Here is a 27,431-nt window from a genome sequence, read left to right on the forward strand (position 1 = left end):
TCAGAGTTCAAACTCTCACTTTAATCATCATATCCAGATCAAAGCCAGAGACAGAATAAAGTCTCACATCAATCCTGTCAGTCACCATTACAGCTCATCACAGTCTGATGCTGTTGCCATGGAGACCACGTTGTCCAGCAGAGGTTGATGACGTCATTTCAAAGGAGAAAATGGACATGGGAGCAACAGTTTATTCTTCTGAGAGTCCAGGAAGTGGACGCTGTCCCGGACTGCAGGCACACAGACAGACACACAGACAAGGTGAGTTGATACTGCTCAATGCTGACACCCAGTGGCGAGATTAATACTCATCACTGATCCTACAGGTGTGACTCGCTACTGACACCTAGTGGTGCATTTATTAACACATACACCGAAACTTGATTAGGGCCCGGTCCCACTGGGGAGTGTGTGTGTGTGTGTGGGGGGCATACAGTGCTGCGTGTTCAACCAGCAACAAGGGGATCTCGTTGTTGACGTGGTCATCCAGAATAACACCATCAGACTGCATGAAATCCAACAGCGTGTCCTCAAAGACGTTACAAACTCTGAAGAATAGCATTGGTCTTTCCACCAGTGATCAGGTTCTCCAATGTGCATGAAGCAAGCGCACAGGGCACCCACTCAGAAAGGGTCAAAGATCAGTGATTTCAGTATGTGCAAGTAAGTGTGCACTCAAAATGACACATTCAGTACTGACTGTTTGCACACCAGCACAGTACTACAGTTTACTACATACTACAGTCAAGCTGCACTTCATTGTAATGTGTGTAAATCAGGAGGATGTTCACTCTATGGCACACGGAGATCTGTCTTTCTGTGACACTTACAAAGCTCTGTCTGTTTTCACAGAGAATGAATGTTTGAATTGGATTCCATGGAAAGACCACATGGATGGATTTTTATTGACGGAGCCACATTCAGTCTGAGTCAGAGGAGAAGGACATGCAGGAACGTCGCTGCCCAGTGGGCCACTGTCCAAGTCCCTGGCTAGTGTGATGGCAATGTAACAATTTGTGCAGCATTGAGTTATCTACGGGGGTAACACGGTGGCTTAGTGGTTAGCACTGTTTTCTCACAGCAGGAAACATCATGGGTTCGATTCCCCCCTGTGTCCTTTCTGTGCGGAGTTTGCGTGTTCTCTCCGTGTGTGTGGGTTCCCTCTGGGTGCTCCGGCCTCCTCCCACATTCAAAGACATGCAGGTTAGATGGACTGGAAACTTTATATTGTCCGTAGGTATGGATGTGTCTGTCTACATGTAGCCCTGCGACAGACTGGGGTCCCATCCAGGGTGGACCCCGCCTCACGCCCTATGACCAGCAATTCATAAATGTTTTCCTTCCACCGTACTCCCCTTTCGTCAACTCAACAGAAGAGTTTTTCTCTGCATGATGATGGAAGGTCTGTGACCATCAGTTCTACACCATGAAAAATCTCCTACAAGACATGGAATTGGCCTGTGGTGACATCAGTGTGGACTCTCCCCAAGGCTGGATCCAGCACACCAGAGGGTTGTTCCCCTGTTGCCTGGCGAAATCAAATCAAATCAAATCAATTTTATTTATATAGCGCCAAATCACAACAAACAGTTGCCCCAAGGTGCTTTATATTGTAAGGCAAGGCCATACAATAATTACGGAAAAATCCCAACGGTCAAAACGACCCCCTGTGAGCAAGCACTTGGCAACAGTGGGAAGGAAAAACTCCCTTTTAACAGGAAGAAACCTCCAGCAGAACCAGGCTCAGGGAGGGGCAGTCTTCTGTTGGGACTGGTTGGGGCTGAGGGAGAGAACCAGGAAAAAGACATGCTGTGGAGGGGAGCAGAGATCAATCACTAATGATTAAATGCAGAGTGGTGCATACAGAGCAAAAAGAGAAAGAAACACTCAGTGCATCATGGGAACCCCCCAGCAGTCTAAGTCTATAGCAGCATAACTAAGGGATGGTTCAGGGTCACCTGATCCAGCCCTAACTATAAGCTTTAGCAAAAAATAAAGTTTTAAGCCTAATCTTAAAAGTAGAGAGAGTGTCTGTCTCCCTGATCTGAATTGGGAGCTGGTTCCACAGGAGAGGAGCCTGAAAGCTGAAGGCGCTGCCTACCATTCTACTCTTACAAACCCTAGGAACTACAAGTAAGCCTGCAGTCTGAGAGCGAAGCGCTCTATTGGGGTGATATGGTACTATGAGGTCCCTAAGATATGATGGGACCTGATTATTCAAAACCTTATAAGTAAGAAGAAGAATTTTAAATTCTATTCTAGAATTAACAGGAAGCCAATGAAGAGAGGCCAATATGGGTGAGATATGCTCTCTCCTTCTAGTCCCTGCGACATTGAAGGAAATTTGAAATTGCTGGCTAAGGCTAAGCGTAAATTTGGTAAGATTGTAATTCACGTCGGCAGTAATGACACTCGGTTACGCCAATCGGAGGTCACTAAAATTAACATTAAATCGGTGTGTAACTTTGCAAAAACAATGTCGGACTCTGTTGTTTTCTCTGGGCCCCTCCCCAATCAGACCGGGAGTGACATGTTTAGCCGCATGTTCTCCTTGAATTGCTGGCTGTCTGAGTGGTGTCCAAAAAATGAGGTGGGCTTCATTGATAATTAGCAAAGCTTCTGGGGAAAACCTGGTCTTGTTAGGAGAGACGGCATCCATCCCACTTTAGATGGAGCAGCTCTCATTTCTAGAAATCTGGCCAATTTTCTTGGATCCTCCAAACTGTGACTGTCTAGCGTTGGGACCAGGAGGCAGAGCTGTGGTCTTATACACCTTTCTGCAGCTTCTCTCCCCCTGCCATCCCCTCATTACCCCATCCCCGTAGAGACGGTGCCTGCTTCCAGACCACCAATAACCAGCAAAAATCTATTTAAGCAAAAAAATTCAAAAAGAAAAAATAATATAGCACCTTCAACTGCACCACAGACTAAAACAGTTAAATGTGGTCTATTAAACATTAGGTCTCTCTCTTCTAAGTCCCTGTTGGTAAATGATATAATAATTGATCAACGTATTGATTTATTCTGCCTAACAGAAACCTGGTTACAGCAGGATGAATATGTTAGTTTAAATGAGTCAACACCCCCGAGTCACACTAACTGTCAGAATGCTCGTAGTACGGGCCGGGGCGGAGGATTAGCAGCAATCTTCCATTCCAGCTTATTAATTAATCAAAAACCTAGACAGAGCTTTGATTCATTTCAAAGCTTGTCTCTTAGTCTTTTCCATCCAAATTGGAAGTCCCAAAAACCAGTTTTATTTGTTATTATCTATCGTCCACCTGGTCGTTACTGTGAGTTTCTCTGTGAATTTTCAGACCTTCTGTCTGACTTAGTGCTTAGCTCAGATAAGATACTTATAGTGGGCGATTTTAACATCCACACAGATGCTGAGAATGACAGCCTCAACACTGCATTTAATCTATTATTAGACTCTATTGGCTTTGCTCAAAAAGTAAATGAGTCCACCCACCACTTTAATCATATCTTAGATCTTGTTTTGACTTATGGTATGGAAATAGAAGACTTAACAGTATTCCCTGAAAACTCCCTTCTGTCTGATCATTTTTTAATAACATTTACATTTACCCTGATGGACTACCCTGCAGTGGGGAATAAGTTTCATTACACTAGAAGTCTTTCAGAAAGCGCTGTAACTAGGTTTAAGGATATGATTCCTTCTTTATGTTCTCTATTGTCATATACCAACACAGAGCAGAGTAGCTACCTAAACTCTGTAAGAGAGTTAGAGTATCTCGTCAATAGTTTTACATCCTCATTGAAGACAACTTTGGATGCTGTAGCTCCTCTGAAAAAGAGAGCTTTAAATCAGAAGTGTCTGACTCCGTGGTATAACTCACAAACTCGTAGCTTAAAGCAGATAACCCGTAAGTTGGAGAGGAAATGGCGTCTCACTAATTTAGAAGATCTTCACTTAGCCTGGAAAAAGAGTTTGTTGCTCTATAAAAAAGCCCTCCGTAAAGCTAGGACATCTTTCTACTCATCACTAATTGAAGAAAATAAGAACAACCTCAGGTTTCTTTTCAGCACTGTAGCCAGGCTGACAAAGAGTCAGAGCTCTATTGAGCTGAGTATTCCATTAACTTTAACTAGTAATGACTTCATGACTTTCTTTGCTAACAAAATTTTGACTATTAGAGAAAAAATTACTCATAACCATCCCAAAGATGTATCGTTATCTTTGGCTGCTTTCAGTGATGCCGGTATTTGGTTAGACTCTTTCTCTCCGATTGTTCTGTCTGAGTTATTTTCATTAGTTACTTCATCCAAACCATCAACATGTTTATTAGACCCCATTCCTGCCAGGCTGCTTAAGGAAGTCCTACCATTATTTAATGCTTCAATCTTAAATATGATCAACTTATCTTTGTTAGTTGGCTATGTACCACAGGCTTTTAAGGTGGCAGTAATTAAACCATTACTTAAAAAGCCATCACTTGACCCAGCTATTTTAGCTAATTATAGGCCAATCTCCAACCTTCCTTTTCTCTCAAAGATTCTTGAGAGGGTAGTTGTAAAACAGCTAACTGATCACCTGCAGAGGAATGGTCTATTTGAAGAGGTTCAGTCAGGTTTTAGAATTCATCATAGTACAGAAACAGCATTAGTGAAGGTTACAAATGATCTTCTTATGGCTTCGGACAGTGGACTTATCTCTGTGCTTGTTCTGTTGGACCTCAGTGCTGCTTTTGATACTGTTGACCATAAAATTTTATTACAGAGATTAGAGCATGTCATAGGTATTAAAGGCACTGCGCTGCGGTGGTTTGAATCATATTTGTCTAATAGATTACAGTTTGTTCATGTAAATGGGGAATCTTCTTCACAGACTAAAGTTAATTATGGAGTTCCACAAGGTTCTGTGCTAGGACCAATTTTATTCACTTTATACATGCTTCCCTTAGGCAGTATTATTAGACGGTATTGCTTAAATTGTCATTGTTACGCAGATGATACCCAGCTTTATCTATCCATGAAGCCAGAGGACACACACCAATTAGCTAAACTGCAGGATTGTCTTACAGACATAAAGACATGGATGACCTCTAATTTCCTGCTTTTAAACTCAGATAAAACTGAAGTTATTGTACTTGGCCCCACAAATCTTAGAAGCATGGTGTCTAACCAGATCTTTACTCTGGATGGCATTTCCCTGACCTCTAGTAATACTGTGAGAAATCTTGGAGTCATTTTTGATCAGGATATGTCATTCAAAGCGCATATTAAACAAATATGTAGGACTGCCTTTTTGCATTTACGCAATATCTCTAAAATCAGAAAGGTCTTGTCTCAGAGTGATGCTGAAAAACTAATTCATGCATTTATTTCCTCTAGGCTGGACTATTGTAATTCTTTATTATCAGGTTGTCCTAAAAGTTCCCTAAAAAGCCTTCAGTTAATTCAAAATGCTGCAGCTAGAGTACTGACGGGGACTAGCAGGAGAGAGCATATCTCACCCGTGTTGGCCTCTCTTCATTGGCTTCCTGTTAATTCTAGAATAGAATTTAAAATTCTTCTTCTTACTTATAAGGTTTTGAATAATCAGGTCCCATCTTATCTTAGGGACCTCGTAGTACCATATCACCCTAATAGAGCGCTTCGCTCTCAGACTGCAGGCTTACTTGTAGTTCCTAGGGTTTGTAAGAGTAGAATGGGAGGCAGAGCCTTCAGCTTTCAGGCTCCTCTCCTGTGGAACCAGCTCCCAATTCAGATCAGGGAGACAGATACCCTCTCTACTTTTAAGATTAGGCTTAAAACTTTCCTTTTCGCTAAGGCTTATAGTTAGGGCTGGATCAGGTGACCCTGGACTATCCCTTGGTTATGCTGCTTTAGACGTAGACTGTGGGGGGGTTCCCATGATGCACTGTTTCTTTCTCTTTTTGCTCTGTATGCATCACTCCGCATTTAATCATTAGTGATCGATCTCTGCCCCCCTCCACAGCATGTCTTTTTCCTGGTTCTTTCCCTCAGCCCCAACCAGTCTCAGCAGAAGACTGCCCCTCCCTGAGCCTGGTTCTGCTGGAGGTTTCTTCCTGTTAAGAGGGAGTTTTTCCTTCCCACTGTTGCCAAGTGCTTGCTCACAGGGGGTCGTTTTGACCGTTGGGGTTTTTCATAATTATTGTATGGCCTTGCCTTACAATATAAAGCGCCTTGGGGCAACTGTTTGTTGTGATTTGGCGCTATATAAAAAAAAAGTTGATTGAAGTTGATTGATTACTCTAGCTGCAGCATTTTTAATTAACTGAAGGCTTTTCAGGGAACTTTTAGGACAACCTGATAATAATGAATTACAATAGTCCAGCCTAGAGGAAAGAAATGTATGAATTAGTTTTTCAGCATCACTCTGAGACAAGACCTTTCTAATTTTAGAGATATTGCGTAAATGCAAAAAAGCAGTCCTACATATTTGTTTAATATGCGCATTGAATGACATATCCTGATCAAAAATGATTCCAAGATTTCTCACAGTATTACTAGAGGTCAGGGTAATGCCATCCAGAGTAAGGATCTGGTTAGACACCATGTTTCTAAGATTTGTGGGGCCAAGTACAATAACTTCAGTTTTATCTGAGTTTAAAAGCAGGAAATTAGAGGTCATCCATCTCTTTATGTCTGTAAGACAATCCTGCAGTTTAGTGTTGTATGGCTGGGGGGCCTGGCTGCCTTTTTGTTTCTGTCTTTTGTTTTTCCTTCCAGGTGGCTTGCATTTGGGACTGAGTGGCTGTGTTGCTGAGGTTATCAGGACCTCACCCTGATCACCTGCGGCTCGTCAGGACTCACAGCTGAGGTGCATCTATATGGATTGGAACATGGTGGCATTTAAGACTGGAGTATACAGTGTGTATTTGCCAGAGACTCGACCTTGTGACCAGACGGGTGAGATCGTCGTCTCGGGAGCCATCTCATCATCAGTGGATGCAGAGAACGTCCAGGGTTTGATGCATGGTCTGTGAAAGAGGAGGGGGTGAGGTCTCACGCTCGTCAGCACACTTCCTGAGGTACGTTAGATTTTGTGACTAACATTTATACAGTCAGTAAATGTGGTGTCCCTCACACCTTTATTATATTGAGCTGTATGTTAGTCATGTATCGGCTTCCACTGCAGTAGAGTTTTGTGAACTGGATGTTCCATGCCTGCAGGTTGGGAAGCTGATTAGTAATCAAGCCATGAAGTGTTTGCTGTTTGTACACCGTTAAGTGTTCTCTCTGTGTGTAGAGTGTGGACTCACATAATGGTTCCTTCTTTCACAGACTCGGTTTGTTGCGGCCACCTGGGGGGTGTCGGCGGGGTCCTTGGGTCCGAACAGCTTCTGGCTACGGACCGTTAGCGCTGCTGGGAGCGCACCGTATCACCACCACGCCAGACCGCACTTTCTTTTGTTGTTTTTTGTATCACTATTATGTATTAAATTCAGTTAGCCTTTGTACCGTGCTCTGCTTATTTCATACTGGGTCCTTCAAACGCTGGTCGGTTCTCCGAGCTGCGTCCGACACATAACAGTTTAGCTAATTGGTGTGTGTCCTCTGGCTTCATGGATAGATAAAGCTGGGTATCATCTGCGTAACAATGAAAATTTAAGCAATGCCGTCTAATAATACTGCCTAAAGGAAACATGTATAAAGTGAATAAGATTGGTCCTAGCACAGAACCTTGTGGAACTCCATAATTAACCATAGTCTGTGAAGAAGATTCCCCATTTACATGAACAAATTGTAATCTATTAGATAAATATGATTCAAACCACCGCAGCACAGTGCCTTTAATACCTATGGCATGCTCTAATCTCTGTAATAAAATTTTATGGTCAACAGTATCAAAAGTCCACTGTCTGAGGCCATAAGAAGATCATTTGTAACCTTCACTAATGCTGTTTCTGTACTATGATGAATTTTAAAACCTGACTGAAACTTTTCAAATAGACCATTCCTCTGCAGATGATCAGTTAGCTGTTTTACAACTACCCTTTCAAGAATTTTTGAGAGAAAAGGAAGGTTGGAGATTGGCCTATAATTAGCTAAGATAGCTGGGTCAAGTGATGGCTTTTTAAGTAATGGTTTAATTACTGCCACCTTAAAAGCCTGTGATACATAGCCAACTAATAAAGATAGATTGATCATATTTAAGATCGAAGCATTAATTAATGGTAGGGCTTCCTTGAGCAGCCTGGTAGGAATGGGGTCTAATAGACATGTTGATGGTTTGGAGGAAGTAACTAATGAAAATAACTCAGAACAATCGGAGAGAAAGAGTCTAACCAAATACCGGCATCACTGAAAGCAGCCAAAGATAACGATATGTCTTTGGGATGGTTATGAGTAATTTTTTCTCTAATAGTTAAAATTTTATTAGCAAAGAAAGTCATGAAGTCATTACTAGTTAAAGTTAAAGGAATACTCGGTTCAATAGAGCTCTGACTCTTTGTCAGCCTGGCTACAGTGCTGAAAAGAAACCTGGGGTTGTTCTTATTTTCTTCAATTAGTGATGAGTAGTAAGATGTCCTAGCTTTACGGAGGGCTTTTTTTATAGAGCAACAGACTCTTTTTCCAGGCTAAGTGAAGATCTTCTAAATTAGTGAGATGCCATTTCCTCTCCAACTTATGGATTATCTGCTTTAAGCTGCGAGTTTGTGAGTTATACCACGGAGTCAGGCACTTCTGATTTAAGGCTCTCTTTTTCAGAGGAGCTACAGCATCCAAAGTTGTCTTCAATGAGGATGTAAAGCTATTGACGAGATACTCTATATCACTTACAGAGTTTAGGTAGCTACTCTGCCCTGTGTTGGTATATGGCATTAGAGAACATAAAGAAGGAATCATATCCTTAAACCTAGTTACAACGCTTTCTGAAAGACTTCTAGTGTAATGAAACTTATTCCCCACTGCTGGGTAGTCCATCAGAGTAAATGTAAATGTTATTAAGAAATGATCAGACAGAAGGGAGTTTTCAGGGAATACTGTTAAGTCTTCAATTTCCATACCATAAGTCAGACCAAGATCTAAGATATGATTAAAGTGGTGGGTGGACTCATTTACATTTTGAGCAAAGCCGACTGAGTCTAATAATAGATTAAATGCAGTGTTGAGGCTGTCATTCTCAGCATCTGTGTGGATGTTAAAATCGCCCACTATAATTATCTTATCTGAGCTAAGCACTAAGTCAGACAAAAGGTCTGAAAAATCACAGAGAAACTCACAGTAACGACCAGGTGGACGATAGATAATAACAAATAAAACTGGTTTTTGGGACTTCCAATTTGGATGGACAAGACTAAGAGTCAAGCTTTCAAATGAATTAAAGCTCTGTCTGGGTTTTTGATTAATTAATAAGCTGGAATGGAAGATTGCTGCTAATCCTCCGCCTCAGCCCGTGCTACGAGCATTCTGGCAGTTAGTGTGACTCGGGGGTGTTGACTCATTTAAACTAACATATTCATCCTGCTGTAACCAGGTTTCTGTAAGGCAGAATAAATCAGTATGTTGATCAATTATTATATCATTTACTAACAGGGACTTAGAAGAGAGAGATCTAATGTTTAATAGACCACATTTAACTGTTTTAGTCTGTGGTGCAGTTGAAGGTGCTATATTATTTTTTCTTTTTTAATTTTTATGCTTAAATAGATTTTTACTGGTTATTGGTGGTCTGGGAGCAGGCACCGTCTCTACAGGGATGGGGTAATGAGGGGATGGCAGGGGGAGAGAAGCTGCAGAGAAGTGTGTAAGACTACAACAACGAAAGAGAACACTACTTGTGATGTACACTGGGGAAAATAAGTATTTGATCCACTGTCGATTTTCCAACTTTTCCCTCCTACAAAGAATGTAGAGGTCTGTAATTTTTATCGTAGGTACACTTCAACTGTGAGACAAAAAAAAAATCAGAAAATCACATTGTTTTAAATAATTAATTTGCATTTCTAGTAATAAGTAAATAAATAAATAAGCAGGCAATAAAAAGAATAAAAATACAGAATAGAAAACAGAGATGCATTAGCTCATTTAGGTAACGCCATAGAAAACAGTGGGTTTTTAAAGAAGATTTAAAAGTCTCTAGGGTCAGGGACGAAGGTGAGACTCTTCCAGAACCTGGGAGCAGCCACTGCAAAGGCTCTGTCACCTCCCATCTTTAATCTGGTTTTAGGCACCTCCAGCAACAGTTGATCAGAAGACCTTAAGGCTCTGGTTGGGGTCTAAGGAAAAAGAAGCTCTGAAAGATACACTGGGGCCACTGAGGGCTTTAAAAACAATTAACAGAAGTTTAAAATCAACCCGGTAACTGACCCAGTGAAGAGTAGCCAATACCACCGTAAAGTGGCGGACTTTTTTCTTTCCCAAAAGAAGACGAGCAGCAGCGTTCTGAATAAGCTGGAGGTGGTTTAGAGAGGACTGATCCAATCCAATGTACAGAGAGTTACAATTATCTAGTCTATTTCTGAGGAAGGCGTGGTAGGAAAAACTTCCAACAGTGGTAAGGAAAAACTCCCTCTGAGGAAGAAATCTCAAGCCGACCAGATTCAAAGGGGTGACCCTCTGCTTGGGCCATGCTACAGACACAAATTGCAGAACAATTCACAAAACGAACATACAGGAAATGTTGCCAGTGCACAGGACAGGACAGTTTCAGGAACAGACACCACACCCATCTCTGGATGGAGCTGCACCTCAAACAAAGAGAAAAAACAGAATCAGGCATCAGAAAGACAAGAAATACTGTATAATTTGTCAGCATTAACCAACAAGAAAAACAGAAGAAATACTAAGGTGATCGCCTGCCACTAGCCGTAAGCTTCACTAAAAGACCCAGAATTTAGATAAAGTTTCCGTTTCCTAATAAAATGAATTTAGAAGAGTAAAAAGCATAGTAACATACTATGCCAGTATGATAGCCATACGAAAGGGAAAATAAGTGCATCTTAAGCCTGGACTTGAAAGTTTCTACAGAATCTGACTGTATTATTGACGCAGGGAGATCATTCCACAGAACAGGGGCACGATAAGAGAAAGCTCTGTGACCTACAGACTTTTTATTCACCCTGGGGACACAAAGTAGTCCTGCATCCCGAGAACACAGATCCCAGGCCGGTACGTAGGTTTTAATGAGGTCAGCTAAGTAGGGAGCTGCCAATCTGTGAACAACTTTATAGGCTAGTATCAGAACCTTTAAATCTGATCTCACTGGGACAGGAAGCCAGTGAAGGGATGCCAAAATAGGTGTAATGTGGTCAAACGTTCTGCTTCGTGTCAAAAGTCTGGCTGCAGCATTTTGAACCAATTGGAGAGCCCTAATGCTAGACTGTGATAAACCAGAAAATGGAACATTGCAGTAGTCCAATCTAGAAGAGACAAACACATGAATCAGGGTCTCAGCATCAGCCATAGACAGGATGGGACGAATCTTCGCTATATTTCGCAGGTAGAAGAAAGCAGTCCTCATAATATGTCTAATGTGGAGGTCAAAGGACAATGTAGGATCAAAAATTACCCCAAGGTTCCTCACTTTGTCAGTGTGATGTATGACACACGAGAATAGGCTAAGTGTTAGCTGGTCAAATTCAGTCCATCAAGAACCACAGGTTCATCCATCTGGTCCTGGTTCTGGAGGGTAAAAGGTTCCTGGTTGTGTCACATTTTGTTCTTTTGCGTCTGTCCTTGTGCATGTTTCTTGTGACCCTGTTGACTATTTGCAATAAAGCCTTTGTTTGTTTTCTGGGGCATTAATGCCTTTAGGCCACGCCCTCACATTACACAAACACACCTGAGAATGTTGAAGTTAAATAAACATAAATATGCAGAGAAATGACGAGAAGGACTGAACAGTAACGATAACTCTGTCTCTGTGTGTGTGTGTGTGTGGTCTGACCTGAAGCAACCACTCTGGCGTCAGTGTGAGACATGCGGCGACTTTCAGCTCGGTGATCTGCGCTCTGGAACCACCAGAGGGTGTGAACTAGTCAACAGAGAAATGGCGGTTAGTCGTCATGCCGACAGCTGGAAACACGGCGGCTGACGTCATGAACGACGGTATTTCAGACCCGCCCATGTGTCCCTGAGGGGACGGGCCAGCCGTACCTCTGTTTAGGAGGCCAAACTCGTTGTGGAAAACTGCCACCAGGTGACAGTACCCCGGTGCATCATGGGAGGTGACGGAAGCCTGGAAGGCTTTTCCCCAAACTGCTGGACCACCAGGACGCATCTGATAGGATACCAACTCATAGACCCCTGACCCACATCAAGACAGACACGTTGGTCCAGAACTCAAAAATCAAACTCAGTTCAAGCAAATATGCACTGTGTAATGTTCACCAGCAGGGGGCAGTAAGTGTTTACAACAAACTTTGCAAAACTTTGTGTGACATCATAAAGGTCAGGATGGGCTTTAATTTAATGTGTGAGCTGACATGTTGTTGCCGTGATTACAGAGACTCTGCTCACCGCCATCCTGTGGGGGTCGCTGCAGGTCACACCAGGGAACCATGTAGGCGACCTCATTGTCCTGAGCCGTCAACATGGGCAGGACTTTAGAAATGTACTCCGACATCCAGGCGGGATCCTGCGACAGTGCCGCGCGGACGGCTGCCCGCTGAGCATAACTGTCTGTGGACGACAGGAAGTCATGAACCCTCACAAAGACCACCAGGACAAAAGAAGAAGAACCTCGACGTGTCTCACCATATTTCCAGATGTGGAAAGCCTGGTTCAGACCGCCATACTCAACGCTCCAATAGCCAAGCAGCTCAGAGTGGGCGGTGCGTAGATGAATCTTCTCATTGGTCAGTCTGAAGAAGGCAGCGTTCTGGTCCGGGCGGATGTTGTAAGTGCGGAACTCATAGAAGGTTCCATGTTTCTGCTGGGGACCAATGGAGAACTGCACACGTGGCTGAAGAAAAGAACCAAGACAGTTCAAAAACTGCCAAAATTATTCTACTGCCCCCTATTGGCTGAGTGATGTTATGAATACCATTTTTTAAAGGGTGCGGGGTTAACAACATAAACAGACTGACAGAACAGTGCCCACTTAAATGAAGGCAAAATGGTTCTGCTGCCCCCTACTGGTTGGGTGCTGTTGGCTTTAATTCTATATTTGTCATATTAATGACAAAAAAAGGAAAGAAAAACGGGCTGAAAAGTGTTAAAGTTCAAACGTTCTCGTTTTGCTGATCTATAAACACAACCTGTCAATCATTTTCATGGTGGCTATCACGTTTTTTTCTGCAGTCACATGACTCAAACCTGTGACCACTGATGAGACCAACAGTGGTGCCAGAAAGTGTCACTGCAGAAATTTGTGCTCTTAAATGTATTTAAAAAAGATAATGAATTTTAAGACACAACTTATTTTAAAAAGACAGTATATCGCTGATACAAATAAAAAACTGGCATGATGATCATTTTAATTATTTATGAATATTACATATGTAACTATTTATTTATTCATTTAGTAGAAAGGTTGACTACATTCACATTTACATAACATAACATTTACATCTTTCCATTGTCATGTTTGAAAAGGACAAGGCAGAAGTATAAACTGACTAGCTGAGTTAGCCGTTCTACACACGCGGGTAATAGAGAGGAAGTGACTGATGATAAAAGATGACAGCAGGTCACATCATTGCAACGCTCTGACACCCCCACACAGCAGCTACAGTTTAATTGGAAAAAACACGACTTAACTTGTCCGTGCTGCGCACTGGCCCGTTCAGATTGTAATTAAAGTGCACACTAGCCAGCTGCTACTACGTAGTATGTAAAGTGTCATGATGCTACCTGAGCTGAGAACCACATGAACTGTGAAAATAAGGGCTGCAGTGAGTGGGTCGTGATCTAATATATAAAGCTGACTGTGTGTGTGTGTGCGCACATATGCATTCAACCTAAAGGCCCCATTGACCTCCCCCTTGGTGCCCCCGGTCACCATACCAAGTTTGGTGTTGATTGCTCAATTACTGTGGCAGTTCACCCCGAACACACACCGTGTCGCATACATATATATAAAGTGCCTTTTATACAACCCCTGGCAATAATTATGGAATCACCGGCCTCAGAGGATGTTCATTCAGTTGTTTAATTTTGTAGAAAAAAAGCAGATCACAGACATGACACAAAACTAAAGTCATTTCAAATGGCAACTTTCTGGCTTTAAGAAACACTATAAGAAATCAGGAAAAAAAATTGTGGCAGTCAGTAACGGTTACTTTTTTAGACCAAGCAGAGGAAAAAATATGGAATCACTCAATTCTTAGTAAAAAATGATGGAATCATGAAAAACAAAAGAACGCTCCAACACATCACTAGTATTTTGTTGCACCACCTCTGGCTTTTATAACAGCTTGCAGTCTCTGAGGCATGGACTTAATGAGTGACAAACAGTACTCTTCATCAATCTGGCTCCAATTTTCTCTGATTGCTGTTGCCAGATCAGCTTTGCAGGTTGGAGCCTTGTCATGGACCATTTTCTTCAACTTTCACCAAAGATTTTCAATTGGATTAAGATCCGGACTATTTGCAGGCCAAGACATTGACCCTATGTGTCTTTTTGCAAGGAATGTTTTCAGTTTTTGCTCTATGGCAAGATGCATTATCATCTTGAAAAGTGATTTCATCATCCCCAAACATCCTTTCAATTGATGGGATAAGAAAAGTGTCCAAAATATCAACGTAAACTTGTGCATTTATTGATGATGTAATGACAGCCATCTCCCCAGTGCCTTTACCTGACATGCAGCCCCATATCATCAATGACGGTGGAAATTTACATGTTCTCTTCAAGCAGTCATCTTTATAAATCTCATTGGAACAGCACCAAACAAAAGTTCTAGCATCATCACCTTGCCCAATGCAGATTCGAGATTCATCACTGAATATGACTTTCATCCAGTCATCCACAGTCCATGATTGCTTCTCCTTAGCCCATTGTAACCTTGTTTTTTATCTGTTTAGGTGTTGATGGCTTTCGTTTAGCTTTTCTGTATGTAAATCCCATTTCCTTTAGGCTGTTTCTTACAGTTCGGTCACAGACGTTGACTCCAGTTTCCTCCCATTCGTTCATTTGTTTTGTTGTGCATTTTCGATTTTTGAGACATATTGCTTTAAGTTTTCTGTCTTGACGCTTTGATGTCTTCCTTGGTCTACCAGTATGTTTGCCTTTAACAACCTTCCCATGTTGTTTGTATTTGGTCCAGAGTTTAGACACAGCTGACTGTGAACAACCAACATCTTTTGCAACATTGCTTGATGATTTACCCTCTTTTAAGAGTTTGATAATCCTCTCCTTTGTTTCAATTGACATCTCTCGTGTTGGAGCCATGATTCATGTCAGTCCACTTGGTGCAATAGCTCTCCAAGGTGTGTTCACTCCTTTTTAGATGCAGACTAACGAGCAGATCTGATTTGATGCAGGTGTTAGTTTTGGGAATGAAAATTTACCGGGTGATTCCATAATTTATTCCTCAGAATTGAGTGAGTCCATATTTTTTCCCTCTGCTTGGTCTAAAAAAGTAACCGTTACTGACTGCCACAATTTTTTTTCTTGATTTCTTATAGTGTTTCTTAAAGCCAGAAAGTTGCCATTTGTAATGACTTTAGTTTTGTCTCATGTCTGTGAGCTGCTTTTTTTCTACAAAATTAAACAGCTGAATGAACATCCTCCGAGGCCAGTGATTCCATAATTTTTGCCAGGGGTTGTAGCTAATCTACCATGGACAGCCCATAGAGATCTTGTTAAAGATGTTGAATGACAATAAACAATTTGTGGTGTAAGCAAATTGTTTACTGCTTACACCACAAAAGTTTGGGGAGGGGGACAGCTGGTCATCCAGTCTACTGGCTAACTGTTGAATGTTTCAGATTCAGAATCAGAATCCTAGAAGTGCCATTACCTGGGTGATAATGGAGGCACCAGAAAGTCTTAAATGATCACAGTGATAAATATTCAATTTTTTTTCTTGATTTCTTATAGTGTTTCTTAAAGCCAGAAAGTTGCCATTTGTAATGACTTTACTTTTGTCTCATGTCTGTGATCTGCTTTTTTTCTACAAAATTAAACAACTGAATGAACATCCTCTGAGGCCGGTGATTCCACAGTTATTGCCAGGGGTTGTAGGAATCTGTGCGTGTGTATTTTGATCTGTGCGTGTGCAAACAGATCCACAAATGTGTATAGAAATCTGTGCGTGTGTACTTTGATCTGTGCGTGTGCAAACAGATCCACAAATGCATATAGAAATCTGTGCGTGTGTATCCGTGTGTCTGTGAAAATCGGGCTACTCGATTGGACGTGTTCTTACACGTGACTTTTGCTACAGTTCTGCCGCGTCAGATCTGTAAATGCATGCAGCAATTTGTGTGTGTGTGGTATGGCAAGCCAACAGTGCCACAATTACACCAGAGGGCGCAAGCACTAATGACATCGCTCACCGCTGCCGTTTTAAGCCCGGCTGGGCCCTCGAAGAATTGATTCGGTTTGAGGGTGTCTTTTTTTCTGTGTTGGAACGTGGCTGGATCTTCTATCGACCCATGGGTAAGTAAAATTTACTTTTAAGCTAAGCTTCTCACAACCCAACTATTTATATGCCATATTCAGCAATCACACTAGGCCGTGCAGGCTTCAGTTAAACGAAATGGGGGGGAGGAGCTCGCGGTACTTGACACTTTTGGCGTCTGTGTTTAGGGGGCAGTGCGAAGAAACGTCGCATGGAGGTGCGGAGTGGACATCTTTTTGCCAAAACATCAAATCTTGGCTTGCACCTCACATGTACCTTCTGCCAAATTGTAGCTGAACATTCTTTGTAAGAAAATCCTCTAAACCAGAAGTCTCAAACCAGTTTTCTGTGCAACCAGCCACTGCAGCAGGTGATTTCACTGATTAACGTCACTTTAAGCAGGTGGAATCAGTTATGCCCAATTTCTTGTCACAGCCAGAGAAGCCTGTAACTTCTGCATTTGTCTGTATTACACTGTACAGTAAATTTAAAACTGAAATAATGGATCTTGCTTTTTTTTGTTGGGTTATAGTTAATTGGAGACAATTATTTTGTAGTAACACCTTCTTTCCCAGGACTGGAAATTGACCTTACTGAGTGAGGTTTGCTGAAAAAATGTTTAAGAGGAGGACATAATGTAAAATAAAATGTATTCCTAAACTAATGCCAAATTACGCCTGTTTTACAGGGTGTGATTTGTCACATCATCCTTGAGAGGCTACACTCTCGTCTCCAACATATTCTAGACCACAGGCCATTGGACTTGGACCGCATGGAATTTGTGTGTGTTCAAGACCTAGTGTTTGCTAGTGCCAATTTAAGTAGGCTTAATATTCCAGCGTGCTTCATGGACACTATCTGAATTGATTAGGCTGATCAGTGTTGAAAGGGAACATGTTCAAGATTTGGAATCAAATTTTCAAATTGAAATGGTTCAGTCACACAGGACATCCCAAATTCTATGTCAGCCCTGATTACCTTCAGCATCTTCTTGAAATCCCCTTGTCTGTCACAACCATTGCAAGCTTGCTGGGAGTGTCCAGACATACAGTCCACAGAAGACTGTCTGAAAACAGTATGTCAGTTACTTCACTGTAGTCAAATGACAGATGAGTTGGATGCCATGGTTGCAGACATAAAACAGATAATGCCACACTCTGGGTATCGACTGGTCAAGGGAGGTCTGAAATCCAGGGGTTGCCTAGTTCAGTGGGAACGTGTGAGGGCTTCCATGCACTGAGTTGACACCTTAGGTGTGTTGACAAGACTGACCTCCATGGGCTGTATTGTGAGACGCACATATTCAGTCCCTTGCCCAAGATCCCTTGTCCATATTGGTACCAACCACAAGTTGATTAGGTATGAAATTTTTAAAGTGTACCCTGAGTAACAATGGATGTTAATTTTTAATCTGTATGTAGACAGAACAGCAATAAAATGTTGCTCAAAACATTTATAATTTTACGTATGTATTTGGTTTTCCTAATCCAGTTAATACATCCCTATTGCTCCATTTTGACCTTTGTTGAATAATCTTATCTTTTTTCTTTTTTTTTCTTTCACTCAGCAGGTATAGTGTTGTGATTTTTGGCAGAATAGATGGGTATTCCAGGAAGGTGGGTTTGTGAATGAAAATGTAGCTAAAACATATATTGTTTTGTTTTGGGTTTTTTTAATTAATAGATATTATCAGTCTGTCACAATCCATGTTTTTGCATGCTTTCCCAAAACTGACCCCTAATGGCTATATACTGAAGTATACTCTGTACAATGTCTAACAAAAACATATCAGAAACAGTGCACTTATCATTTTACTTAATCACTGCATTGTATAGGTTGGGCTGTGATTGTTTTGCATTGCTGTACAATTATGAATAAACTTACTTTATTGTGCACAACAAAGTAAAATGGCAGAAAAAAAATCACTATTCAGTAAAAAGATGATTTTTGTAATAGCCAGTGTCTACAGCAGTTACATCTCACAATGCAACACAGCACACCAGATGTGTAGTGCAAATATGCATCTGTCAGAGATGAGAATAAATAGTGGTTACAGGAAGCAGTGTAGCCCAGAAAACGTAGACTTGGGGGGTGGGTGGGGGGAGGAACAGAAAAATATTTGTAGACATGTATTTAACATGTTGTTGCTTTTTTGTTTTGTTTTTTTTCCTCAATCTTCCAGATAATGTACCTTGGGGCTTCAAACAACAATCTGTCCTCTACAACCTTGGCATTCTTCCAAGAATCTGTGGAAAAATATGGCTTTCCTTTGAGGTACTATGGATGTAAATGTTGCTGACTCAACCTGGGCATAGCAACATGAGCTGTGCAGCACTATCTGCTATGTTTCCTAAGCCCACCTTTCTTGAGCACTTTGCATTGATTGTTTCATAAAGTGATTAGTTTTTTTTTTTTTTTTGCACTAAATTGCATGTTTCATGTACATTTTCCAGAGTAAGAGCTGATCAAGGAGTGGAGAATATTGGTGTTGCACGTCTAATGTTGTCTGTTTGTGGCACTGGAACGGGGAGTTTCATTGCGGGGAAAAAAATGTACACAATCAAAGGTAGACTTTATTAAAACACTGGATGAAGGGTCAACCATACAATTTACAATCATAAGCAAACTGACAGCGTTTTGCATTCACTTACAATACACTAACAACCATCTCCCATTGTGTAATAAACCACCCTGTTTTTTTGCATCCACCAACTTAACAGTTGCCATGTATTTTACAATGGCATAAACCTGAGCATCATAACATTTTATCTACCTATAACGGCCTAACAATGGCATCTACTGGTGTTACTTTTGTAGTGACCTGTTTTGTTCAACATCTGCATAAAAGCCTTAATACAGACTAAACAATGATTCAACAGCTCTTGTCATCTACCTCAGCCTAACTGAAAAGCATTAACTACATTCAGCAGCTTCAGCTAGCCCCCCCTAAAAAAAAAAAACAAACTTGCCAATGAACAGCTGTATTTCTCAGGTGAATTCTAACAGGGAGTAGTCTGGCATATTTTGTGTTAAATCTTGTGTTATTCAAACGTTTATCTAATATTAATATGTATGTTAGCTTTTTATGCCACATCCATAATGTCTGAGAAAAATTAACCTTTGCCAAATTATTTCTGCCAATTTTACAGGATTGAGAGACTTTGGAGAGATGCGTACATGGCAGTGACAAATGTCTTCTACAGTGTTCTTCACACCTTAGAAGATGAAGGACATCAAGATCTGCCCAGTGAACTACACTTGTTCTGTTGCCACTATGTCTTCATTCCACGGCTCCAGGCCTCCCTTGATGTGTTCCATGATGGGTGGGACAACCATTCATTGAAATCCGAGCAGAACATGTCACCCAACCAACTGTGGGAAATAGGACAACTGCAGTGTCCAGTACCGGAGCCAGATGTCCCAAATGTATGTAAAATCGGTGGCCACAACTTCAGGTCAACACATAAAGAATTTGGTCAAATCTGTTGAACCAAAAAGTAGCCATCAGTTCTCCAAAAGTTACATGTACTACAAACATGAAAATATTATTGAGCTGAGAGATTGTTATAGTTTCCCAAATGTAAATTGTGTTAAAATGGAAACCTTCCTTTCTTGAGCCAGCTGCAAAATATACCATTCATATCAAATTGTGGGCTGTCATGTTATTACTACTATTCACATGCAAATTTTAAGTTGAATAGAAAATTCAGTAAAGAATAACAAGCAGAGAATTGTGTATCTTTGTCACCAACATTTCTTTGATTCAATAGAGCTGCACATACCAGAGATCGAGTGGGAGTCTAGTGGCTTTCAAGCGGACCAGAGACCTGGTATCTGTGTGCCAGTCCTTATGAGCCCACTGGATGAACCAGAAATGGACTACCTCAAAAAATCAATAGATCCTTGTGCCCCCTCTGACTGCCATGGAATTGACATTTACATCAACACAGTTGAATGTGTGCAGGGTATCATTAACACCAGATGATGTTTCTCTGTTCCTTAAGAGGTTTTTATTGATGACCAGTGGCCTTTACACCCAACTGATTATGTACATCCTGTGACGGACTGGCGTCCTGTCCAGGGTGTACCCCACCTCATGCTCTATGACTGCTGGGATATGCTCCAGCCCCCTGTGACGCTTAATTGAATAAGCGGTGTAAAGATGATTAAGTGCTTCATGTGAAATGCTAAGAGACTCGTAGGCCTTGCAGTGATACACTGAGTCCAATGAAGCCAAGAAGAAAATATTGCAACTTAAATGTACAGATAAGTGTTTTCACCACTTCACTTTATTACCAACAAGGGTATGGTGCTGGAAAAATATAACTGCACCAGGGTAGTCGCAGCTACCAACATACAAATTATTTAATTAAGGGAAAAGTAAGTACCCCCACAAATTCCTAATCTATGGAAGTGTATTGCATTCACTGGATTAAAAAAACAAAAACAAATCAAATTTCAGATTTTGTAATTATGAGATCAGGCCATTTTTATTATTTGTGTGTAAAATCACTTCTGTACAATGTGCTTCCATACTTCCAGTCCCTCAGTAAGGACAAGCGTGAAAATTCAACCAACCAACCAATTTGTAACCGCTGACACTGCATTGTGGTCACACACCATGTGCACACAAAATGTGGATTTTCCCCTAAACTGTTCCTGGATGAATGACACTTGTCCAGAGAGGCGGGGTACGGCGCACACAGACTGGCATGCGCCCAGCCGGGAGTGAGCCCTGCTTTGTCACTCAGTGGTCCATGGGGCTGTGTGAGTGAATGCGGGAAGTCTGGAGGGGAGCGACACGCATCTCATTTTGGTGAGACACCCAGTAGTCCTCCCTGGACATTAATCCAGGAGCACTTCAGGGGAAAATCCACACTTATCAGCTAACCTCAGCCCGCTTCTTTACTGAGGGACTGAAAGTGTGTATATATATATATATATATATATATATATATATATATATATATATATATAAAATTTAGACACCTGATCTTGTCTTGTAATTACAAGATCAGCGGTTTAATTTTTTATTTTTTTTTATCCAGTGAATGCAATACGCTTCTGTACTAATCCTTACTCAAATAAAACTAAGCTTAAGCTTTTGGGTGAAAAATCAACTTTGCTGGGAACAACCAAAAATGAACTAAGAATTTCAAGCAATTATACTGACCATGAGAAGTAGGGGTCTGAAAATTTGAACCCTATCATTATCTGACAGTCAAGGCCCTATCCTGTGTGCCAGGAAGTAATGGCAGCAACCAAGTCAGACTCAAAATCTTTGTAGGTTGTAAAATGGTCAGGCCACTTAATAGTTTCAAAGCATGTCAGGGCCCTTGGGAGAAAGCCATTTGTCACCTTCACAATCAGCTCCTTGGGTGGAACCTCCCAACCCACCCAGAATTGCAGCAGATTCATCAGTTCTGAGTAAGCTGTTGAAAAGACAGTACAGACCTGTGAAATGCATCCTAAATTAGAGCACCCTGTTCAACACTATTTTCCAACTCCACAAATTTTTACCTTGGAAAAAATTTTCAAGGTCAAAGTCTTGTTATAAGTGGCTTTTCATAAGCTAAAATATAAATCAAGAGGGCTTTTCAATGTTTAAAAGAATCAAATATCTGCTAAATCCACAATATGGATCAGATGCAGATCAGCCAGTTTGTACCTCATTGTCACAAATAAGAGTAACTGAGGGACTTTTGAGATATAATGCAAAATGTACATCAATTCAAATGTCCACAAAATCCACATGCCATATCAGATCTGGATCAAACTTTTTCAGATGATAAAGGATACCATCCTACATAAAGCTCTCAAGTATGAAAGAAATGTGATTTTTTTTTTTGACAGTTATGAGTTTTTGAAAATTTGTTCAATGTTAAAGAGGGATTATTCCTGACTTTGCCCTTGAAAATTGAATTACTTCTTGTCTATCAGGATATGAATCCAGAAGTAATTCCATTGTGATGTATGAAAAATTGTGGGCTCCAGGCTGTTCAGACAAACAGTTGGCAGAGGTAATACTCCTCAAGTTTTATGTTGATAAATTGAATATATTTAACAAAAGAAGTAAAGGACATTTATGAGAGTTAATGTTAAAAAACAGACCGTGTTCAATAAAACTCCTGAAGTAGCCTGTGACCTGTGTGATGGCCTCCACAGATGCCTCATCTTCGTCATCAGAGTCAAAATCTGATTTCAGCTAGGGCCATGTGATGTGTGCAAGAATCATCTGTAAAGACAAGGACTGGTCTCAAAAGAAATTCATACACAGAAGTAAAAAACTGAGGTATTTTTAGAGGGAATAAATGATTAATATACAAACTTATTTCATGCACCTGGGGTGTGATCTCTGCATCTTTTTCACAAGGGAAAAGCAGTTTCTCTACATCTGCTCTATAGCAGAGAAGAGGCCAAATGCCAGTCTCCTTCAGTCCCTTCCATAACTGCTTCACTTGTTTTGCTGGTCGATCCAGAACCTGTGTAATAGAGCATCAGAAGTCTGGATAAAGAAAAACAGTTAATTTAATAACCAAATTGGTTACAACTAATCCAAGTCCTTAACAGGGCAGAAGGGCTGAAATTTTACCGCATGTATGAGTAGCTTGTCATGGAGCCACTTCATGTTTAGGTTTGGAAGCGGAAGGTCCCATAACATGCAAAGGTTGACAACACTGTCACACTGTTCACCTTGGAGTTCAGACTTTTCTTTCAGCTTCAGATAGAAAGGAATGAAGAAAGAAAAGATAGGTTGGAAGAAAAATGTAATTAATGGCAGACAAATAAGCACTTTGGCGGAATGACAATAAACTGGGTACTTTGAAAAAGCTGTTAAAGTTATCACATTAGAAATACTTCTTGCCACCACATCACATCTCCTTGAATATGCAGAAAAGTCTGGTAGATAGTCAGATGGAATGACTCCAAGCTAAATCCTTGACGATATCTTATGTGCTGTGTCTCAGGTCCAAGGCTAGCTGCTAATTTGTTGGACTTCAGGTATTGTGTCTCTAACAAGATAACATAACTTGTTAACAGATAGATTTTTTTAACATTGTTATTTCTTCGAAAATACCACTTATAACAACCGAAGTTATCACAATATAACGATTATGTACTTACTGCACGCCATCCAGACTCCACTGCATCGTCTGTTTCTCCTACCATACAGTCTATCCAGCTGGGCTTAAAATGGCAGCGGTGAGCTTGCGCCCTCTGGTGGTATGAAGCTGTATAACCACTGAGGCACAGACGAGTCTCCACACAGACACAAATCGCTGCACGCATTTACAGATCTGACGCGGCAGAACTGTAGCAAAAGTCACGAGTAAGAATACGTCCAATCGAGTGGCCCGATTTTCACAGACACACGGATACACACGCACAGATTTCTATACGCATTTGTGGATCTGTTTACACACGCACAGATCAAAATACACATGCACAGATTTCTATACGCATTTGTGGATCTGTTTACACACGCACAGATTTCACACGCACAAATCAAAATATGCACACACAGATTGCTACACGCATTTGTGGATCTGTTTACACACGCACAGATCAAAATACGCACGCACAGACTGCTACACGCATTTGTGGATCAAAATATGCATTTGCAAATACTTTTGCTACAATAATGGCCCCATACGATGGGCCCACGTCCCCTGCACACACTGAATGTTTGGTTTCCAACAGATTTCATTGTCCAAGCTAGAGCACACCAAGGAATTTAATTTAATTTACTAATTCAATGTTTGTCTTATCAACAATTCATTTTACTTCCATATTACTCTTATGACTCCCAAACGGCATAAACCTGGTTTTGTTCAATTTTAAAGACCATTTATTTATATCAAACCACTTTTTCAATGTATTTATTTCCTCAGTGATCACCTCCAAAAGCTGCTGCAGTTTCACACCTGAAGAGAAAATAAGTGTCATCTGCAAATAACACAAACTGCAATATAGCTGATATTTGGGAAATGTTAAAACTGATCCCTGAGGTACTCCACATGTAATAGACATGGATCAATACTGTCAGTTATCTTTTCTATCAGACCAATCAGCACCAATGATGACAATCTGTTGTTTATAAATCCATACTGACTTTTAGTCAGCGACCGATGGTTCTCGATAAAATTGTCAAATCAATTCATGAATAGTTTTTTCCAAAATTTTAGTGAACTGGGGAAGTACTGGAATGGGCCTGTAATTAGTGTCACAGTGCTTATCTCCTGATTTGTAAATGGGAACAACTTTAGCTACTTTCATCCTGTACAGAAAGACCCCATTTTGAAAAAACAAGTAGACAAGACATGCATTAGTGGTTTTACTGAACTATCGATCACACTGCTCACAGTCAGTACCATGCCAGTCCGTCCTGCCAGTCCATCCTGGTTTTGTTCTTGAAGCCACTAACAATGTCATAAATTTCACTTTCTTCCATTGCTTTTAGAAACATGGAGCTATAATTTCTTTCAACATAATCTGGGGCATCTGTTTTTGCACCATCAGTCTTTGTGGCCTTTTACAGTTTTGGTCCTGAGTGAGATGGGAGGTGATGGTCTAGTGGTTAAGCATTGAGCTTGAGACCAGAGGATCCTCAGTTCAAATCACTAAGGGCCCTTGGGCAAGGCCCTAGTTACTTCCAGTGTGTAGTGAGCACCTTGCATGGCAGCACCCTGACATCGAAGTGAATGTGAGGCATTATTGTAAAGTGCTTTGAGCATCTGATGCTGATGGAGAAGCGCGATATAAATGCAGTCCAATTTGGAGAAAGGTGACAGGAGTGATTTGCAAAAGTGAAGGGGAAAGTTTACAAGACAGTAGTGAGACCAACTATGTTGGACAGCTTAGAGACGGTGGCACTCACAAAAAGACAGGAGGCGGAGCTGAAGATGTTGAGATTCTCTTTGGGAGTGACGAGAATGGACAGGATTAGGAATGAACATATCAGAGGGACAGCTCAGGTGGGACAGTTTGAAGACAAAGTCAGAGAGGTGAGACTGAGATGGTTTGAATATGTGCGGAGGAGGGACCCTGGGTATATAGGGAGAAGGATGCTGAGGATGGAGCCACCAGGCAGGAGGAGAAAAGGGAGGACAAAGAGGAGGTTTATGGATGTGCTGAGGGTGGACATGCAGGTGGTTGGTGAGACAGAGGAACAGAGGACAGGGCGAGATGGAAACTAGAGTGTCCTTATTGAGAAAATGGTGACATGAGGAGTCGAAAAAAACGGTCACGTGACTCATGATGCCATCTCTTTTATATATATATATATATATATATATATTCTTTTTGTTGCAGGCATTTTGTAGCCCTTTAGTCATCTATGGTTTTCCCGTGTAGTTTTTTTTTCCTGTTATATTTTATTACTGGTCATTTTTTATTATATAAGGTTTTAAATATATTTAAAAATATGCTTAATATGCTTTGTTGACATACTACTTAGTTATAAATATTTTTTTGAATTTAAGTCGCTCCTCAATAAAGACAGCGAGCGCTCGTGTTGTTCCGTACATGTTCGGAAGGATTCGGAAAGCCGACAGCAGTGAAGGCTCACGGGATAGCACTGTCCCTTAGTCCTTCTAAAGTGGGCGTTGCTCCGCCCCGCTCGCTAATGTTAAATTTTATTTTTTTAATCAGTTTCTGAGAAAAAAAATAAATCGACAAACGTCATTCAGAGCGAAGTTTAAAGAAGAAATAAAACAGCGATCATTTTAAAAAACTCATCATTAACTTGGACACAGGCAGGATTCAGAAAACGTTTCGCTCCGAGCCTCACTCGAATCCAGATCCAGATCCAGTCTGGACACGATCACAGACTCGGTTCCGACTCACCGGATCAGCAGATCGGAGCAGAAATCCGGATCGGATTATCGATGATTTCAAGACGCGTTTCAACATATTACAGCAAAATGTCTGAAGGCACTCAGTGGGCGGAGCTCAGTGGGCGGGCCGTCACCGCCGGAGATCGTCTGTTGTTCTGACGTCTGACTCCGCACAGGCTTCAATCTTGTAACCCCGCATTGAATTTTGTTTATTACTATTAGACTTACATCGTTACAACACTTCAAGAATATTAACTAATCATTTCTGGGCAGCACAAAAAAGAAAACTGTCAGATTACTATCACCAGCATGAAGAAAGAAACAAATATATAAAACATAAATGGGAAAACGTCAGATACAGTTAATGTTTCCAAAACACAAGAACACATAGATAAACAGATAAACAGAGAGTCGCTCTGTCATATGATTGACGTTTTAATTAAAAAAAAAAACGAAAATTTGAATTTTATCAAAGACCGCCCCGTCTGATTGGGGGAGAAGGGCCTTAGTCAGGGAGGTGACCAAGAACCTGATGGTCACTCTGTCAGAGCTCCAGCATTCCGCTGTGGTGAGGGGAGAACCTTCCAGAAGGACAACCATCTCTGCAGCAATCCACCAATCAGGCCTGTGTGGTAGAGTGGCCAGACTGAAGCCACTCCTTAGTAAAAGGCACATGGCAGCCCACCTGTAGTTTGAAAAGACACCTGAAGGACTCTCAGACCAGGAGAAACAAAATTCTCTGGTCTGATGAGACAAAGATTGAACTCTTTGGTAGAACAGATCATTCATGCCTTTATTTCTTCACGTCTTGATTACTGTAATTCACTGCTCCGCAGCCTCAGTAAGTCTATGCTGGACCGCCTACAGATGGTCCGGAATGTGGCTGCAGGGCTCCTTACAAGGCCTTCTAAGGTGGTCTCATGTAACACCCACTCTGTCCTCTTTGCATTGGCTCCCAGTTCAGTTCAGACTGCAATTTAAAATATTGGTGCCCAGTGTTAGAGCTCTGCACGGTCAAATGCCACTTTACATCAGTGAACTCTTGCACTGTATGTGACAAGCAGGTCTCTGACCTCAGAGACCTGCTTGTCAG

The 27,431-nt window shown here is 41.2% G+C and overlaps 1 protein-coding gene and 1 long non-coding RNA gene across 3 annotated transcripts; both read right to left on the reverse strand.

Annotated features, from left to right (window-relative positions):
- On the reverse strand, positions 1 to 26,470 carry nipsnap3a (nipsnap homolog 3A (C. elegans)). The gene is made up of 6 exons (XM_034182265.1): positions 26,349 to 26,470; positions 12,691 to 12,898; positions 12,454 to 12,615; positions 12,091 to 12,240; positions 11,882 to 11,968; positions 1 to 230 (listed from the first exon to the last, which is right to left on the reverse strand). Exons 1-6 carry the CDS (start codon positions 26,412 to 26,414, stop codon positions 154 to 156), a joined length of 750 nt encoding a protein of 249 aa, XP_034038156.1. The 5' UTR covers positions 26,415 to 26,470; the 3' UTR covers positions 1 to 153.
- LOC117520923 lies at positions 18,790 to 24,023 on the reverse strand. Of its 2 annotated transcripts, XR_004563818.1 has the most exons (5): positions 23,095 to 24,023; positions 22,844 to 22,984; positions 22,614 to 22,737; positions 21,861 to 21,934; positions 18,790 to 19,984 (listed from the first exon to the last, which is right to left on the reverse strand). It is a non-coding gene; the product is annotated as an uncharacterized LOC117520923 (long non-coding RNA). The 2 variants fall into 2 exon arrangements; XR_004563817.1 differs by lacking the exons at positions 18,790 to 19,984; positions 21,861 to 21,934 and having other exon boundaries at positions 22,415 to 22,737.
- Positions 26,471 to 27,431: the final 961 nt, after the last annotated feature.

Source organism: Thalassophryne amazonica, chromosome 11 (genome assembly GCF_902500255.1).
Source record: "Thalassophryne amazonica chromosome 11, fThaAma1.1, whole genome shotgun sequence".
In the NCBI taxonomy this organism is placed as follows: Eukaryota; Metazoa; Chordata; class Actinopteri; order Batrachoidiformes; family Batrachoididae; genus Thalassophryne; species Thalassophryne amazonica.

Coding starts and splice junctions, on each gene's coding strand:
- nipsnap3a (XM_034182265.1), bottom strand. CDS start 26,414: ATGTTGAAACGCGTCTTGAAATCATCGATAATCCGATCCGGATTTCTG. Junction 12,616..12,690: donor TTTCCACATCTGGAAATATG/GTGAGACACGTC, acceptor TGTCGTCCACAG/ACAGTTATGCTCAGCGGGCA. Junction 11,969..12,090: donor GTTTGGCCTCCTAAACAGAG/GTACGGCTGGCC, acceptor TCTGTTGACTAG/TTCACACCCTCTGGTGGTTC.